The sequence below is a fragment of the Crinia signifera genome, chromosome 3, assembly GCF_055691185.1.
Source record: "Crinia signifera chromosome 3, ASM5569118v1, whole genome shotgun sequence".
Taxonomy (NCBI): Eukaryota; Metazoa; Chordata; class Amphibia; order Anura; family Myobatrachidae; genus Crinia; species Crinia signifera.
Window position 1 is genome coordinate 160,831,785 of NC_139219.1, and position 20,536 is coordinate 160,852,320.

General features: G+C 43.4%; 1 protein-coding gene across 1 annotated transcript in view; it reads right to left on the reverse strand.

The window, feature by feature from the left end:
- The window catches only part of DCBLD1 (discoidin, CUB and LCCL domain containing 1), a 76,565-nt gene that overhangs the window by 43,197 nt on the left and 12,832 nt on the right, over positions 1-20,536 (reverse strand). The window contains exon 2 of the mRNA XM_083176828.1: positions 6,695-6,913. Coding sequence (XP_083032954.1) covers positions 6,695-6,913 — 219 coding nt within the window. The remainder of the gene's footprint in view (positions 1-6,694; positions 6,914-20,536) is intronic.

Here is a 20,536-nt window from a genome sequence, read left to right on the forward strand (position 1 = left end):
CTGACCACCCAGTAGTCCAGGTGCTAAGAGCGCAATTAAGGAATTATCTAATATTTTTGTTTGAAGCAGTGGGCTGTCAGGTGGAATGCCTGATTGATATTCCGCTAGATGAGCTGACGTAAAATCAGCAAACTGGCGGAATATACTCCGCCACTGTCTGACAGTGAATATACCTCACAAGCTCGATACACAACTACAGATTTATCTGTTCAATCTGTCTGGTGGTAACTAAAATCTGGTAATTTATGGCAGCAGATGGCAATCTACCATTTGTTCCCAAATGCTGGAAACCAGACAATAGCCATTCAGACAAATATGTTCAATCTGTTTGATTTAACACATTCTCCAAATAATCATTTCTGTCCATTTTCAAGCATTATGGAGCAAATGGTTGTCTGTCATATATTTCCATATATTACCAGATTTTTGTTCTCACCAGACAGATTGGACAGATAACTCTGTAGGTGTGTACCAAGCATTACAGGGCATCCCACCAACACAACAATTGGGAGAGTTTACTTTCTGGTCAAATTAAATGTAATTAAACTCTGGAATTTAACTGTAAAAATTATTTTATAATAATATTGGTTTCCAATAGAAATTTGATGAAGTGCGGCATGCAGTAAGATTTTTTTTTAGACTGAGCATCAGTAATGAAAGTGCACTCTATGAAAACAACCAGAAAATATATCCACACACTATTAGAGGGTAGTAATAGAAGTGTCAGCAACAATCCTCAAGTTAGCCGCAGACAGGCACATTGGATTATAGAGCTCACAGCCTGAGAAAGATAAGAGGACCTGGACACAGATAGGAGTGTGACTGATTACTTGCTGTCATAGCAATGGATTTCTCATCCATGAAGGGTAATGCTGGCTTTATCTTTCCTCTAACTCAACAGACAAACCTTAATAATTCACTGACTGCTGATTGCTGGACATGAGTTAGGGACCTTTCACTCAAAGGAAGGAGTATGCAATCAGTATGCTTCACCAGAGGCTAGGGTCTGAAGCTGAGGTCTCTGTTGCTGGAGATAGACAATAGCAGGCACCAGCTTCATCTTTACAAAGATCTTGGGCCAGATGCGCTTAAAGGCCCCCATACACTAGGGCGACTTGTCCTTAGGACAAGTCGCCCCCGACTTCCCCCTGAGCTTCCCCGGCTGCTCCCCGGGGGAGCTTGATTAGATTGGCACTTGATGTGCCATTTTTTAAATCCCGGCTCCCCCTGCCCGCCTGTGTCCCCCGCAGCGTCCCCAGCCCCCCCCTGCTCCCTCCACCGCCACGCCGCCCCACTAGGTCCCAAGTCGGGTGGTCGGACGTGCAGCAAGTCCAACCACCCGATGCAGATCCGATGTGCACGGGACCGCTCATCGGATCTGAGGGGACATCAAAACTAGCCGATTTTGGTCCGATTTCAGCCAGATCCGACTGATCTGGCCGAAATCTGACCAAAATCGGCTAGTGTATGGGGGCCTTTAGCTTCGAACGTGATAAAATGGAGAGTGATAAACAACCAGCCAATCAGCTCCTACCTGGCATGACACAGACTGCGTTTGAAAAATGTCAGAGAGGAGCTGATTGGTTGGTTGTTTATCACTCTCCATTTTATCACTTTTGAAGCTTAGTACATCTGACCCATAAACCCTCCAAAGTCAATCGCTAGACTTGTACACTGCACTATACAGAACATTAAGGGCAGGATTCTCTAATAACCCCCGCAGCACATCGCCGGCACTCGCATTGTTAATAATCGCATATGCAGTAACATATGCGATTATTAACACAAAGGCATCAGCCGGCTGTGAGAGGGCTCCTCTTCATCCTCCCTGCACCCGGAAGCGGTGCAGGCAGGCAGGCAGGCAAGAGATCACTGGTCCGGGCAGCACAGCAGGAGGGGGACACGAAAGGAAGCCCATAGGCTTCAATTGGGTTACGCCATCTAGAACTGGCGGAACCCCCCGCAGCGAAGCCCCGGCGGTGGGGCTTCGCTGCATATGAGATCGGAACTATATATAACTACAAAAATAGAACATGCACAAGTGTAATGGTGCAATGGTTAGCGCAAATCAGTAACATCTACAAAGTCTGAAATCTACATAACAAACTTGGATATTTTTTTTTTTATTGAGGCTATGGATAAAATATACAATAAAGGAATATTTTCAAAAACAAGATTGTCAATAAAAACTTAGATATTTAACTTGCACTATAATCAGCTTTGAGGTACTTTACAGCAGCAATGGTACTATACACATTAGACTTCGATGATGTGTGATGAGCCCACACATGGAGCAATGATCACTCAATTTTACCAAATGAACCATACTAAAGAGACAATCTGCGTCATGTGTTGGTGGTTTCATTTAGAGTTACTTTAATATAACCTTAGCTCCTGAATAAAATGTTTCTAGGGCCTACACCAGTCACTGAAGCATTATGGCTACACAATGCCTTTGTTTACCTTTGCAGACCATTGACAGTTATAACATATGTGTATGACTATTCCAGCTTCCTACAGTCTACATCCGCTACAAATATCTTCCCTGTCTGCGCACAGTACACAGTAACGTTACAATATGACCATACCTTTGTTCTATTTCCTTACACAGCACACAGAAAAACAGGAAATCATCATTTGGCCAAAAAGGTCTTCAGCCTAAACATGAACATCTAAATAGCATACTGTAGGAGGCCACAGAAAATAGGATCATTTCACAATCCTATTGAAACCACAAATACACTTCTCGTTATTGCCCAAAAAGAAAATGTCATCATTTTAGAATACCAATGCAGATATTACATTTTCTTATAAGCATGCAAGTACATAGTGCTTTATGGGGACATATGGCCACTACAGGAGGAATTAAGACAAGTAGTTTGCACTGGATTTCTGCTTAGATTCCAGTGATACAGTAGCTGAACTGATTAAAAAAAGAAACACAGTAAATAGTTAAAACCTAGATATATATAATCTACTCATATATCTACTATGATGTTAAGAATTCATATTTGTGAATTAATAGCTTGACCAGGAGGAATTCTTAAATAAGTATTGAGCTTGTTCAATAGGAAATAGCAAAAGTCAATGATATAATTCAGTCCAGCATTACCACCAACGTTTTAGCTCATATTCACCCAAAAATATGTTATAGGCTCAGGCCTCAGCTCCATTCATATTGTCACTTATCGCCTTAGCAGTGGAGCCAGCCTCAGCTCTCATAGGAGCTCCTGTTCCCTGCACCCCTGCCTTGGTGAAGCAAGCAACCCCCCCCCTCCCCCCCAGTGCTCCAGGCTGCAGCCTATTTGTTTTCCATGCCATATTTTAAAAATGGAAGCAAAAATTTACAAATAATGCTAATGCAAGCCACTAACAACCTCAGCTTTGCGGCCACCGCTACACCAGTTACGTTACCTGCTACGTAAGGATTTTCGTCGAGGGTACCGTTACAAATCTGCTCTAGAGGCATTTTTTGAGGTAAAATATGTTTACTATATTTAAGTTACCACAAAATGAGGAGGAAATTAATTTTACTGCAAATGAGAAAATGTGCCAATGGACAGGAGATGAAATTACATGTCCAGGACAGTGTACACCACCACCCTTTGTCCACGCCACCATCTATCCCCTTTAGTAAAGTTGTGGTGAGCAAAGCGAGCCACCGAGCCCCAAGCGCGCCCGTGAGGGGACGCTGATGCTTAGCAGCGAAATTCCGTAGCTTAAATGGTGTCTACAAAAATGAGGAAATACCCAAACTTCTGCTAATCCCAGTTAAACAACTTATTTCATCACTATTTGCACCATCCCATTCTAGAACACAGATACATGGATGTACTTTATTTTCTCAGCAGACCCCAGTTTAAAGCAGTGGTTCCTAAACTTTTGAATTTGAATCAAGGCACCCTAGTGTATCATCATTTTTTCACAGCTCCCCTAGGCCAGAAGTTTGATACTAAGAATTTAAGAAAAAAATAGTAAATTAAAAAAGCTGACCTTATATGTCATCTGTAGGTTCAGTTATAGCATGAGGAACATGATTCAATTCTGTTTATCCACATATTTTATAATGAGAAGTCAGCAGCACTAATTTTCCTTAATACATTCATCATAAATAATTTGAATTGGTCCTGGACTACCAACCCAGGGAACCCCTTCAAGTGCTCCGTGGCACCCCTGGGAGCCAATGCACACACTTTGGGAAGTAACTGGTTTAAAGTATGCAATATAAGCCATGGGGTCCATTCACTTTTGCGTTCCTTGCTGCAAGAGATTTGATTGCAAACAATACAAAAAAGTTCTCTATTGGAAATCATTTTGTACATATTTTCTAAGGTTTAACAGGAGCAATTACACCAGTGCTCTTTCTGGCACAGTGCACCGAAACGTCTAGGCACGGCTCTGCCTCCCTCTTGTGCTTAAAGCTTTCTGCGCTGTATAAGACAAACTCTTAATAATAATGATAACCCTACCCCCAACACACACCAGCCAAACCTTCTAACACAATCTAACCCTAAAGCGCACAGTCTGCTTTCTGAGAATGTCGACATTTCATATGGTGACATTGTAAAAATATCAACATTCTAGGGATGTCGACACGTTGAACAATATTTTAATTCTAGTGTAGACATTATGAATGTCAACATGTCTGCTTTCTGAGAAAGTTCTCTATTTGAAATAATTTTGTACATATCTTCTATGTTTTAACTGGAGCAAATAAACCAGTGCTCTTACTGGCAGAAGGCACCAAAATGTCTGCCTGCTGCTTCACGGTGTGGGTCAATGGGCCGATATGCATTGGGTCAACAAATGAATGTCGACATGGCTTAGGTTGACAAGCCTAAGGTCAACATGGTTGGAAGGTCGACACAATCACTAGTTCAAAAATGGTTAGGTCGACATGGGTTTTCACTTTTTTGTCATAAATGTTGAGATGGACACTGTCAAAGTGTATCACTGCGCTCGCCATGCTTCGGGCACGGTGCCTCGCTACCCTTGGCACACTATTCTGTTCTCCCTCCACGCCCTAGTGAATGGTAGTGCATGAAATACTGCCTGTTGGCACATGTTGGCTCAAAAGAAAAAGTGAAAACCCCATGTCGACCTTTTGTTTGTTGACCTAGCCATTGTTGACCTAATGCTTTTGTCAACTTTTCAACCTTGTTGACCTTAGGCATGTCGAACTATTTCATGTGTCGACCTAAGCCATGTCGATCCAATGCATGCTGACCTTATGTGTGTCGACATAATGAATGTATATCATGCTTCAAGTGCAATGGAATTTGCTGTACTATATAAGAAACTGATGATATTAATAATAATCCTACCCACAACAAACACCACTCGAACCTCCTCCTGCAGCCTAACCCTAAACCTGCTTTCGGGGAATGTCAACATTTCAGATGATGACATTGAAAAAATGTCAACATTCTAGGGATGTCGACATGTTGAACCATATTGACATTTATGTGAATACAATATGAACGTCAATAAGGTACCTACTGACCACGTAAGCGGACATTGTGAAAACCTATGGTGACTGCTGTTCCGATTGGCTGCAGCAGACATTTCCAATATGTGCTGAAAATACATACAAGGGTATTAATTGTAAGCAGCAAACCTCAGCTTTGTAAGAATTTATCCTGATAAATATGATCATTTGGTGCAATGTGCTGCCACTATCCATCTAGGCATGGCATCTTTCAATCAGAAGGGGTCATGTGAGCACTCAATCATCTTAAACAGTTGGCTCCTACAAATCATTGTGTTTAAACCATACATGGACCAGACTGACCGGTATAAATAAAAAAACAAATAAATGAACAGTGAGTGCCAAACATTATTGTGAGGATCTAAAGCAAATAACTTGTGACAGGGACAGATGTTAGGGAAGGCTCAGACTAACAAAGACTAATGTATGTGGAAAAGAGAATGAAGGTCACATGGGGGAGACAACATATGTTAGAGCTCTTTAAGCTCAAGACCACAACCTATTATCTGGTAATTAATTGTTAGGACAATAATATGTAATTAATCTCTGATCCTTCTTAAGGAATAATAACAGACAGGTAGCCAGACACAGTTTTATATATAAAATGAATCCCCCCTATACAAAATATAAATACTTATAGTAACATTGACTGTATATACCAAGATATCCCAAATCATATTAAAAAAAAGTATTTCTTAATTACCAGATGCTTCACTTTGTCATTTTGTTGAATCAATATCATTCTTTGAAACATAAATATATTCAATATTTAACTAAAAATAGATCTCTCATTAAGTAGACCATATCAGTAAGCTCATCCCAATTATTAAATAGAGGAATGCAGTTTTCACCTGTCAGGGGATAATTTTAGAATGAGAAAAGGAACAAAATAATGATAGATTGTGAATTAGTGTTTCACACTTCAAGGTCACTCGCAGCTTCTGTTACCCACTTTTTTTTCTAAACCATTTCCATGGAAACCAAAAGGTGGTTATAATGTAGGAGTAGGGATGTCAGAGGTCTCCTCCTGTTCAGATTTATCCGAAACAGCATAAGAGGAAAGAGCAGATGTTGCCTATTACAACTTTCAACAGCTTCCATTGAAACGGTGGTGAAATAGTTAGCGGCATGTTATAATAGATATCATGACAATGGAATAAATGTCATAGTTCATTCTCTTCCACAACGTTAAGACCATGGACTCACCAATTTCCACTGTAGAGGATCCTTTGTATATTTTGAGATAATCAGAGTCACAGTCATTGGATTCTATATCCAGGTCTGCCAGCTTTATATACAGATTTTTACCAGGAGGAACTTTGATTGTTATTAAGCAAAGTGTGTAATTGGGATAAGTGCCGGGATAGTTCTTTGAGGTTAGTGTTCCACTCTCTCCATTGGGTACTATGTGTCCACATCCATCCACTGCAATGAAAAAAAGGTAAAAGTCACGGTGTGAACTAAATCCAAATTTTATTATATAATGCACACATATATTAGACAAAAATGACATGATAATCTATATAGCCTATTCTGTATGTGCCTAGTTTGCATTTTTGATCATTTTTGACCAGTTTCCACCTCATGGATAACAAGAACTTCGAAGACTTCTAGGTTACAAACTGCAGGGTATCTAGGTGTCGGATGATTCGCCGAAAGTCAGGATCCCAACAGTCACAATGCAGATGTCAAAATCCCGACAGTTCTGCTGCCCGACAGTCGCAACCCCAACCAACAGGGGCTATTCTCCCTCTGGGGAAGGGAGGTGTTAGGCTTCACGACCCACATAGAGTGGGACTAGGTAGAACCATTGACGAGGGGATGTAGTACACTAATTGGGGGTCCATTTGCTCAGGTGTTGACCATAACACCAGAAAAATTTAAATCAACTTTTTGATGTGTCAATATTTTGTCAATTTCAGCGTAATGACGGTTACCCTAGACTATGGCATATATTCAATGCCGTGGGCGAGCGGTGACTGCGAGCAGGACTTTTTGCTCGCAGTCATCGCTCACCCTGTCAGTATTCAACTGACCCCCCTCATACGCAAATTCCCCCTCGCTCCGTTTTTTGAGCGAGGGAGAATTGGCGTATGTGCCTCCAAAAGCTGCGAGAATCAAGGCTAATTACAGCGAGTTTGCTGCACTAGCCGCGGCTCTCGCAGTTTAGGAGAATCCTCGCCATTCTGTGACTGCGAGGATTCCCCCGGAACGTTGCATAGTGCGAGCGGCCGGCGCGGGGGTTAAACTGCGAGGATCACTGATTTTCTGTGATCCTCGCAGTTTAACCCCCTCGCCGGCCGCTCGCACCGGCATTGAATACCTGCCATTGTCTGTGAGCTATACCACAGTCAAACTGGAGATAGTATAGGATATATTTTTTTTTTTATCTACCAGACAATTGAACCTTACTTTCTGTCAACTTATAGAATTTCCCAGTCAAAATAAATAATTAGTTGTACACATATACACACATTTTGTAACACTATTTGGGGAAAATAAATAGTTTTTCTTGATGGCGTCTGACAGAAGCAATTCAATTGTTCTGACGATTTGGTATCCAGCAGCCATGTAGGTTACATTTTTTTTTGCATCTCTTGAGGTGAAAGAAATAAATGGGTGCAAACTAGGCACTTTGAAAGTCCAAAACAGGACTTTAGATGGGTTTTGCCTTTGAATACAATAAATATATTATAGTGTTCATTCTAGCACCCGCCATCTTTGAAAACCCATGCAGTTCCTGTTCCCTGCCTGGGGTGGCACTGTCTGCTGTGGTGTTTCTAGCACAGGTCTGTTTGCATATCAATGCTGATATACAGACCACACTGTGCTAGAAGCACTGCAGCAGACAGTGACACCCCAGGCAGGAAAGAGGAACTGCATGGGTTTTCAAAGATGGCAGGTGCTATAATGAACACTATACTATATAGGCCATCTTGTCTGGCTTTCTAATTTCCATTTAAATATAGGAGTTGCCACAGCACATGAACATGAATAGATACATAAATAGCTAAATGCTACAGCAGAAAACAGTAAATATTTTGAAAATATTAATCCCAATCTAAACTATAGTAATTGGCTGGGACAAATATGTCCCAAATTACACTAATTACACTTAGAGATCTAAGGAGTCTTACATGTAGACAGTGAATTAGAAGTTTATGTTAATGGTAAAATGGCAAAAGTATTAAAAAGTTATATTTCAGTACATAGTCAAAGAATACTTTTACAAGAAAATGACATAACTGCTGATGATTTCCGTACATCTCCGATGTTTGTGGAACTGAGCATGTACAAGAACCACAGTATGCATGACTGTGTCCTGCATCATGATATGCAGCATCCCCCAGGCTGCAGCCTCATTGTAATTAGTTCCTATTTCTTGTCTTTTGTATCAGATGACAATACAAAGAGCTCTATACAGGGCTGGGAAACAGTTGCTTTGATTAGCTCTATTTGGTCCCTAAAACATAATGAAAGAGATTTGATCCAGAGGCAGGAGGTGTCTAGCCTCAGCGGGAAATTGGCCCTAAATTGTTTTATTGCCATTTATTATAGCAACAAAGTTACATAATATAGGAAAGGGGTTGTTAGACTAGAAAAGGGAGATTGACGAACAAGGTCATGATCTGGGAGTGGTAGAAATATGAATGACATGAGGAAATGTTGCTTTTCACATTCATAAAATAGTTTCTCAAGGACTTTAACATTAGGTTAAATCACACTAGTTTCCTCACGTTTCACACACAGATTATAATCTGGTAACACTATCAGCGGTATTCAATGAGCCTGATTCGCCATGTTTTTATGGCGAATTTGTGCCGTTTGGCGAATTTCTGACTAAAACGGTGAATCACCCTATTCAATGACCACATGGCGAATACATTTCAAGGTTTTTTTCACCATGATTCACCGAATAGCAATCGCTATCTTTTTATGGTGAAGTGGAATGTGAACTTTTAAAATAAAGTGTTTTGTTTTTTACATTTGGTGTAAAAAAATCAGGAATTTTATTCTGAGGAGGGGCATGCTATTTTTATTCATGTGCTGTAAGCACATGAATATATATTTAATTTTAAATAAAATATATATATATTTTTTTTACACAGCAGCCAGCAGGGGGCGCCGGAGCCGAGACGCTCATTACATATTCATATATTCACTGCACCCGATCGTTACGATCGTGTGTAGTGAATATACGCTCCCCTGCTGGCACCCCGGGGGGCAGCCTGTGCTGCCTGGCACCCGGGGAGCCCACCTACCCCCCACAAAGTTCTGGGGCAGGCAGAGAGACTACCATCTCTCTGCCTGGCACCGTCCTCAGGCTCCCTGCGGCAATCGCCGCAGGAGCTCATATTCGCCAGTCAGGGGCAGCGAGCCCCTGACACGTTGAATACCGAAGCCCGCCGGCTCCGGAACATGGCGAATGTGCAGCGAATCCTAAAAAGGATTCGCTGCACCTCGCAGGTATTCTCATTGAATACCGCCCAATATATGGCCTTTTCCTACAGGCAATTGGCACTGAAGCTGCATGATGTCCGATATTTTGGCCAAATGTGCATTATTGGTAGCCAGTTGACATGGCTTTTTCAGGTGGTTTTTTTTTGAGCCAACATGTGCCCACAGGTGGTATTCTATACCCTACCATCAACTAGGGCATGGAGGGAGAATAAAATAGTATGCAAAGCATAGCGAGGCAACGTGCTCAGAGCAGATGCGAGTTGACGTGGTGCACCGAGAGGGTTTCCATGCCAACTTTTTGACGGTCAATCTTGCCCATGTCACCCTAATGCTTGTGTTGACCTAATGACCCAAATAAAAGTCTAAATATTCTGTACATTTTCTATTGATCCTTTCAAAAGGCTCTAAAAAACAAACATAAAATGAGTATCACATCACAACCTAACAAAGAACATATTAAGTAAAATTGGTACTCTTTACTTAGCACGGCGCCCATCGCGGGCATTGAATGCACTAAAAAATCGGGTGCGACGCGACCGACGCGATGCCCGCGATTTCCCATAGGGAACAATGTTAAATGTCTCAATTGACCCGATTTTCCTGTTCAATGCCTCAATTGACCCGATTTTTCCATAGGAAACAATGTTAAATGGGCCACAGAGGCCAAATAGGCACCCTGAAGTGTGAAATGGCCCCCACAATTGTTAACGCCACCCCACGATCAACGTCAACCCGAAGCGTGGCGAGCGCAGCGAGCGGCGGCGGTACGCGTCCTACGACCTTTTCATACCCCCACTATCCACGTCGGCGTGGAGTTGAGAATAGAATAGTGTGGCGAGCGCAGCGAGCCCGAAGCGTGGCGAGCCCCGCGAGGGGACGCGGATACCTGTGAAGCCCGCAAAGGGACGCGTTTACCTGTGAAGGTATCCGCGTCCGCTCGCCACGCTTCGGGCTCGGTGGCTCGCTGCGCTCGCCACACTATTCTATTCTCAACTCCACACCGAAGTGGATAGTGGGGGTATGAAAAGGTCGTAGGACGCGTACCGCCGCCGCTCGCCACGCTTCGGGTTGACGTTGATCGTGGGGTGACGTTAACAATTGTGGGGGCCATTTCACACTTCAGGGTGGCTATTTGGCCTCTGTGGGCCATTTAACATTGTTTCCTATGGAAAAATCGGGTCAATTGAGGCATTGAACACGAAAATCGGGTCAATTGAGACATTTAACATTGTTCCCTATGGGAAATCGCGGGCATCGCGTTGCACCCGATTTTTAGTGCATTCAATGCCCGCAATTTTTTTACCTGCGATGCCCACGATCAAAATCGTGGGCGCCGTGCTAGGTAAAGAGTACCGTAAAATTATATGCTTTTGTAGTAAGTTCAGACCAAAAAAAAAAAAACTATCACAAGTGCTTAATGGTATATTCAGTTTGTTCCTGTTTATCCACTTTGCCTGATTCCTGAAGGGTGAGGTTTGTAATGGGAGTTGCCCCTGCTGGAATATACATTCATCACATGATACTGTAGAACGTGTGTGTAAGTTTCTGTTTTCAACGTGTCACATTCAACAGATTCCTGATGCAGTTGCCTCTGTTCTAGGATATTTCCTCTTGCACCTTTGTTGGACAAAATTGTGCTTCTGTTGTCAGTTCACTAGCTCCCATAAGGTCATGGTACAGTCTGCTAGGCCTATTATTAGGACATGTGCAATTGTCTCTTAAAAGGAAATACTTTTTTAGACCGGTTCATTGTGTTGGGGTATGGAAATAGACCTCTATTGCACTAACCAAGATAAACATATGGGGGGAATTAGGAGTTTTACACTTATGAATATTTGCAGTTGCCAGCACCAACAAATGCTGGTTTTATAATCTGCTGTTTTTCTAGCATTCCTATCATTTTTATTTGTACTTTAAATAAAAAGGATTCTGATTCAATACTATGGAAAAGCTCAATACAATTAGGCCCCTATAAAGTGCATCTAGGAGGTTTAAATTAAAAAAACTTAAAAATCTCGCAAACATTATAAACAATTACAATTATTTCCTTTATTTATGGATACCTAGATTCGTCTACACAGCAGCTCGGCCCACTCCTTAAGTTACACGTTCTACCACACTAGTTGTAATAAATGTTGCATAGCCCTCTTTTGCAGGAAAAAGAAAAGAGAAACGCATAATTAAACCCAGACTGGAGGTGGAGCAGCAACCAAGCACAACAAGACAATGCTAAAAGTAACGAAATATGGTGATGAACCCAAATCTAGACTATGTAATCTAACAAAACTAACTGTGGTTTCCAGAACACAAATGTCTTGGTCATAATACCACAAGCTACAGTGAACAGCAGTGACACTGTCTATCAAGGTTTGACCCACAAATCTAGAAGAGGCAATGAGATCAAACTGATTCTTTCCAAAGCAATGATTTGGAACGAAGTACAAACAAGTAACCCATCAGCGATTGAGTATGACTAAAGGTGCCCATACACAGGTCCGATCTCACCCAAATCGGAAGTGTTTGACATCAGATAGGATCCGATGCGCGTTCCCGTGCACATGAAATCGGACCATCAGCAGCACATCGCTTTCAATTTCCTTGAACTCCTCCGGCAGCTCCCTGAGAGTTCTTTTACATGCGATAAATCGAATTTAAAAAATGGCACATCAAGTGCCATGTTGGATGGAGCCCTCCCGGGGAGTTCAAAAGGAAGAAAGGTACGACTTGTGCATCAGACAAGTCACACCTGTGTATAGCCACCTTACTCAAGGCCACAGTTACTGTGGCCTTGAGACACTGGTAGGTATTACACAAACTCCCCAATACTCTAGAGAAGCAGGCAAGCACATGCAAACATAGTAAAATCAGCTAAGTTCTATTTAAAAATAGATAAGAAAAACAAATTAGTTTAACTGCTTTATTGGAAAATAGGCCATTGTAACATTTTAAAGCAAGCATAGGCATACAACTGTACATGTCGCTGCTAAATTTACAAATGAAATTAACCCTTAGCATCATTTTTTTATAAAGGGGAAACATAGTGAGGGCTCCATTTAGAATGCAACTAATTATCACTGATACAACAAAAGTATTGATCACCAAGTTAAGATGATAGGTGCTGGAACAGGAGAGCAAAGGGGCGGCTCAACCTCAACCAATTGTGTTTGATACATGGTTATTAAATTGTTTATTATTATTTTAAAATTTGTAATCCACATTATTTATTAATTCGTTAAGCGCAGAATACACTTTCTTTTTTCTTGCAACTGTAGATAGATAGATATCGGTGTCATTAGGTAAGTGGTGTGTAAATCCAGGTGCCCCTGTGGGGATGACATTCACCGATTTAGGGGTGCCAAAATTATATACTGCCCCTCAACCAAAAAGGTTGTGGCACCACTGCTTAGGATGCACTTGGATAGCTGCAAATTATTAAAATGGCTTCGCAACTCAGTAGTATCTAACCACAAATGTAAAATGCCTGCAGACATGAAAGGTATCCAGTATGGTATGCCTAGCAAAACATGTCTTACTCCAGAAGATAAAAAGGTTGCCCACAAACACAGTAAAGGTGCCCATACACGGTGCGATTAACACTCATAGCACCTAGTACAAAAAGCATACAATGTGCTACAGCACCGTGCTTTATGTACTAGATACCATGCAATCTAGTACTAAAAGCACGGACTGCACAGACTTTATGTGCTGTGAGATGGGATGAGCATGGGAGCGCGCATCTCATTACACTGCATGTCGCACCGTGTATGGGCACCTTACGTTGGGCCTAATTCCAGATTTGGTTGATGGTACTATCACTGCTGCCTACTTGGAAGCAGAAGTAATAGCTTGTGGCAGCTGTGGTGTCGCACAAGCCGCCCAACCAAGGACCGAATGCTTTGACCTCTTCCCTCTCCTAAACAGCGATTACACACTATGTTGCAAAACCCATTTGCGAAAGTGCTGAAAAATTCCAGCGCAAAGTATTGATAATTGATACTTTGCACATCATGTAGCACTTGCTACTGGACCTGTATAGACCCCACAAAACAGGCCACGGCAATGTTAGGCCACTCTTACAGTCAGGCCTTAAATGTGACTAAAACGCAAGGTCGACAATTCATTATAATTCGTACCACAACCATAGTGAACGGCTGCACATTGTGATTCAGAGATAATAAAGATGAAAATTGAACAAAAACACACTAGCAGCCTACTTCCCTTAATCGCTCACTTCCATGTGACCCGGCAAACAGATTGCCACATAATTGTGAAAACATTTGAATAACTGGAAGAGAGAAATAGGATTAAGACACATTCAGCTAATCAGATGAATCTGCTGGTCATCGGGTCAGCTTGCACCAGGAGTCACCCAAAAGTTATCCAACTTGCATTGAGGACAGGGGGAAAAATCATGGGTACTGACCTCCCTTCTATTCAGTCACAAGAAGCGCGCAGGGATAACTGCAGATGACCAGGCACACCCTACCATATAGCAGGCACTACAGGGCCATCCCGGCCAAAACAACTAGGTGCTGAAGAAGCCTCTTCCCCCAGTCTACCAGTTGAACAAAGAATCGGACTCACTGTAAATAATAACAATACACTATAGTCTTCGTATGTTGTGTGTTACTCAATTCATGGTTTGTCATTCGATTCTTTGATATGTTATATGTCCTCCCCCCTTTCCATGTTGTCACTTGGCTAATGCAATGTAACAGGAAAATAATTCCTAGTATATGCAAGTATACCTGGCCAATAAAGCGAATTCTGACGTATCTGCATGGTACACACATTATTTGTGATCACATCTTTACTTTACCATATGAATAAGCCCCCTCTTACCCTGCCTCAGTAATTGTCACACAAGGGGTCAATTTAATTCACAGTGCCGGGAGTGAGTCCCCGGGGACTATTGAAATCATTGCGCTCTTCTCTCTGTACTTGCGAGTGTTTAGTCACTGACTTAAATGCCCGACGTGCTAGAGCGCAAACATCATTACTGATGTAGTTTGGTCTGATTTCTGCGGGTAGAAATGCACTAGTCAGACTTAGCAGCGCACCGATTCGTATAACTCCGCCTTCTCTGTGCTATTTACAATGGGTAGTATTCAATGTGGCCGGCGAGGGGGTTAAACAGCGAGGATTGCAGAAAACCAGCGATCCTCGCTGTTTAACCCCCACGCCAGCCGCTAGCCCTTTTCAATGTTCTGGGGAAATCCTCGCCGTCACAGGACGGCGAGAATTCCCCAAAACAGCGAGACCTGCGGCTAATGCAGAAAACTCACTGTTTTTAGCCGCAAGTCTCGCTGCTTCTGGAGCTGCATACTCCAATTCCCCCTCGCTCAAAAAATGGAGCTAAGGGGAATTGGCGTATGAGGGGGGTGCATTGAATACTGACAGGGTGAGTGGTGACAGCGAGCAGGAAGCCCTGCTCGTTGTCGCCGCTTGCCCACGGCATTGAATACACCCCAATGCTGTGAATTGATATGACCCCAATGAGTTGTTTCCTTGTGCGACATGCACGTTGTGATTTGGTATGCATGCCCAACAGAGAGAAACATTTTACAAAATGCATTTACATCCATTTCTGCATGAGCAACAGAATGTTCAGTTTCAAGAACTATATAAATAGTGAACATAGCAAATTTATAATACGTAAGAACACCTAAAATATGTTTAACAAATGCTAGAATAAGCTTTTGCCCCACACATCACCGTGGCTGCAGTATAAATTCTTGGTAGTTGGGCGGCTTTGTTACAGCTTGTCTAGATCGAACCTGTTTCATAAAAATGTGCTTTAGTGTCTGCAGTTATAAATAGGCACACCTTATAATATCAAGGAACATTTACAACAACTGCAATGCGTGCATCTCTTTGCTGGAAACTTTTGCAGCCATCTTAGTGCAAATCAAGGTGGGTTAGTGATCTTCTTAATGGCACCACTGAGCACAGTCTTGCAGCAAAGGACTATGCATCCAAACAAAAACTCAGCAACTGATTTCTACATTAGAATATAAAATGCAAACACACTGTACAGCACATGAATGCCACTCCCCCACAGGTGTGTCTGCTGCCCCGGGACCCAGCACATACTTGCAGTCTGTCAGCATTGCCATACTGTTGGTGACAAGAGCATTGCTGTAGGCCAGGCATGTCCAAACTATGGCCCTCCAGCTGTTGTGAAACTACAAAACCCATCATGCCTTGCCACAGTTTTGCTATTAGGGAATGCTAAAACTATAGCAAGGCATGCTGGGATGTGTAGTTTCATAACAGCTGGAGGGCCACAGTTTGGCCATGCCTGCTGTAGGCCAATCTGTCAGGCCATTTTGTGTGATAAATGTGTACTCAGTGCCAAAGCTGCAGCATTGTCATAGCATCTGGAGGTCTGGACAGATCTGTGCTCATTCTTTCTAACAATCTCTGACAATTTTATTCTCTTTGTGTCACTGGCCTTTAATTTGCCTAACATCCACTTGCATGAATTTCCATGTTGTATATTATGTCCTTTCTCTATTGAAAGGGGTCATTTAAATAGGGACAGATGAACTCAAGGTGCGTACACACGGGGGCGATTTTGTCCAAAATCGCGGGAAATATGGTCGCTGAGCGACCATATTGCCCGCAATGGGAGTGTGCACTGGCGATATATCGCCGGGTGCGCGCTCCCGTTTTTGCCCCTGTGGTGATCGCTGGTCGCAGGAACATGCTCCTGCGACCAGCTGATTACCACTGCCGGGCTCCCCCCGGCAGTTTCTTTTTCATCAGCGACCATCTCTGGTCGCTGATGAAAAGGAGAAACTGAGCAATATATTGCTCAGCCATATATTGCTCAGCAATATATGGCTGAGCAATATATCTCCCCCGTGTGTACACAGCATAAGGCTTGGAGAGTGATTAAGTATCAACCAATCAGGTCCTGGCTCATTTCACAACAAGATTGGATGGTACATTATCTCACGCCAATGCTAAGTACATCTGCCCCATAGTAAGGAGCAGATGATGAGCTGACAATGTTTTCATTTTTGGGAGGAATTGCACAGGTTTTGAAAGATACAGGGTGCTATAATGAACACTATACATCTATCCTTTTTTGCAACATATGGTGCAATCCCCATGCTGTGCAATTTTACATCCTAAGGCCCCCATACAATGCAGCGACTTCTCCCCTCAGAGTAGACGCACAGTGTTCCCTTGAGCCACCCAGGACCTTCCGGGCGGCAAGATCGCATGCGGTGCTTTCGCATACAATATATCACATGCAATACCAGGCAAGCCGGCCCAGCTGTGCAGCAGGGGCTACTTGGCAGGTTCGATGTGATGAGCATGGGACCGCGCATTGCACCAGACCCGCTGTCAGTCACCTGCAATTTGGGTTATTTTCCTGTGATTGATTGCTGCAAGAGTGATAGCATGGGTATTGCACCACATAATGCAAACATCTTATGATTTCCTGTCAAACCCTCTGCAGGCCTAAGACCTTGTAATATTTCCCCCTCTCATAACCTTATAGCATGCCTGGTTCCAAGACTTATTCCACCCTGTTTAGGGGTTGGGGCCACTTAAGGAAAAATGTTTGCTAGGTATTATTATACCTATCTCCCAAATTGCAGGGAGTTAAGCTTGACTCCAGGTAAGTGTACGGAACCCTCTCAGAGCCCATCATCTTTCCTGACAAAATGTTAACAGCAGATCTTTAAATGCTGTAAGTTGGGAGGTAGGGTCTCCATGTCTCAGGCTTGCATTTCAAGCACATCCCACAAATGCAAGGTTGGGCTAAGATCTGGGGAATTTGAAAACCAACACATTGAACGCTTTGTCATGTTCCCCCAGACCATTTCTGAACAATCTTTGCAGTGTGGCAGGAGGCCTTATCCCATTGAAAGGGGCCACTGCCATCAGGGAATACCAATGCCATGGAAGGGTATATTTGCTCTGCAATAGGGATTCCAATCCCTGGATCGGTAGGAGCCTGAAAAACACGTCTTCAGGAGTCCAAACCTGGATCCCAGGATTTACAGTTTTTCACTCGTGAATCACAGGAATAAAAAAAATGGCCTAGAATTGGCCTCGCTAAGCTGCAACAATGTTTTTGTAGGTAGTACATGTCCGGGTAACATACACATGAATACCAGGACCCAATGTCTCCCAGCATATCATTGCCCTGATCATCACATTGCCTCCAATAATCAGCTGATCAGGAAAATAACTGAACAGTGTACTAGAGCACTCACATGCGTAGATCCCCAAAATAAATAGCCAAAATAGCCACAGCAACATTTTTCTGGGATCTCGGCAACGGAGCGCTGGAGAGTAAGTATTCAAAAATTGGTTGCTGTAGCGTGGTATGGGGCCCCTGGGGCCCGTGTGCACCGCTCACACTACACCCATTATAGATATGCCACTGGCAATGTGAGATCCAGGTGGTAAAGTTTGATTTAATGTTGTATTTATACGTGGACATGTCACAGAATACATAACCACAGGAAGAGCAATTAGGACAAAGGTCAGGTAACTGTGTTGTGCCTGGCATAGGACTAGGATCACATAGCCAAATTCAACCAGATAGGTGTGTAACATTTTAGAGCCAAAAGTTGAACATGGTACATATTTTTGGGGAAAAAATGTTGCTCATCTCTAGGCCTGACCTGTGACACAGAAGAACCCTGTGATGAAGACACAAAAGCAAGTCATTCAGAATTTAAATGATAAGAAAGGTCATATGAAAACCAGCAGAGCATGGGGAGTTTTGTTTTCAACAGATCAGCACACAAAAATACCAGTCAAATCCCTGAAAGTGCTGAAGTCAGCTTTGAATCAGCCAGCTGCTATCTCTCCAGAAGAAAATCACCTCACAATACCAAGGAAAGTTTTAGGTGTAAATGATAAACTGATTGTGCAGAGACAACCCAACCTGTTCTCTGTGTACACAACATGAGCGTACTCTGTTTATTCATAGAAAGAAACTTGCGTGTAAATGTACAAAAATACCATACAGCTCACTGTGAAAATATTTGTGTCAGGTTTTATTGGTGTGGAATTTACACTAGAAGTCCAAAGTTCACAGTAATTCCATATACATTTTAGATCTTAGCAGGAGAAAAGTACAAGGACCATAGTATCCCATCACACCCTTTTATTATTAACAGGTTTCTTATATAGCGCACATATATTCTGCAACGCTTTACAGAGACCCTTGCTTCCCAGTTGTATCATATGAAGTGTTGTAGAAAAACACAAAGGGATCAATCCTACCTCCAGCAATTTTTTTCTATTTTTAGATCTGGGTTACTTATTAAAGCATAACACCAGAAAATGTATTGATTTTTTCCCATCACCCGGAGCTCCCACCCTCAGCCCCCAGAGAAGAGGAGAAGGAGAGTGCGGCCAGGGAAGGACAGAGCGGAGGACTGGGGGCCGGGAGACACACGACAGATTGGCAGCTGCCAGCGGTGAGTCCAGAGAGGTGAGGGCCCAAAAACTACAACAAACCACCAACTCCTGGCCCCGGCCTCATCACTGACTGACTGACTCTCTCTGCATGCTGGCTCCTCCCCCCCCCCAGCCACAGCTCCAGCCAGGGCCCTGACACCCTGCCCTCCCAACCCTACAGCCTATGTCCATCCTGTGGACTGCTGTAGGGAGATGGCTTGTTTGAGCCCTTTGACTGCTGCATGAGAGCAGCATGATCAAGATGGCGCCGCTAATGGCTGCCTAGGAACTGTGCACTCAGCCATATGAACTCCTGTGTCTCACACCGCATTATAGACATCTATGTACTGTGTCTGCTCATATTCGGGCAGATGTATCATAGCAGCGCTTATCGCGCCGCTATGATACTTCCTGCTTCGCCTCAATAGCGAGGCGAAGCAGGAAGGGACATCGACAAGATGTATTAACATCTTGTCTGCTGAAGCGGGGGAGCGTTAACTCCCCCCTCCGGCGATGTCCCTTTCTGGAGATAGCGCATCAGTTAATACTGATGCGCTATCTCCTGTCCCCCGGCCGGCCGCACTGGGCATGCGCGGGATCTCGCTGTTCACGCGAGATCCCCAGCGCAGCCCAGATCTAACAGCAGGGACAGCGCTGTCCCTGCTGTTTAGATAGGGCTTCGCCAGCCTGATGCTGGCGAAGCCAAAGCAGGCTTCGTGCGGAGCGGTCAGCGATGCTGACCGTTCATACATTCGGCCTGCTATCATTTTGATAGCAGCGCCGATATGGACAGGGGCGCATAGCGCCCCTGTCCATTACCGCATTCCCGGCTCTATCATACATGGGGGAGAAGCGGTATCAGTGCACATAACGTGCGCTGATACCCTTTCTCCCCCATAACGACACATCATACATCTGCCCCACTGTTACCTGCCTGGCTGCTGCAATGACCAGTGGCGCTACTGATGGCTGCCTAGGCGCTGTACAGCTCAGGGGGTAGGTGTTACCTGTGTGAAAACTATACTGTCCCTGCCTGGCTGTAGCAGCAACCAGTGGCGCCGCTGATGGCTGCCTAGGCGGGTACATGTTCCCTGTGTGATAACTGTACTCTCTCTGCTCATATTGTTACCTACCTGGCTGCTACAATGGCCAGTG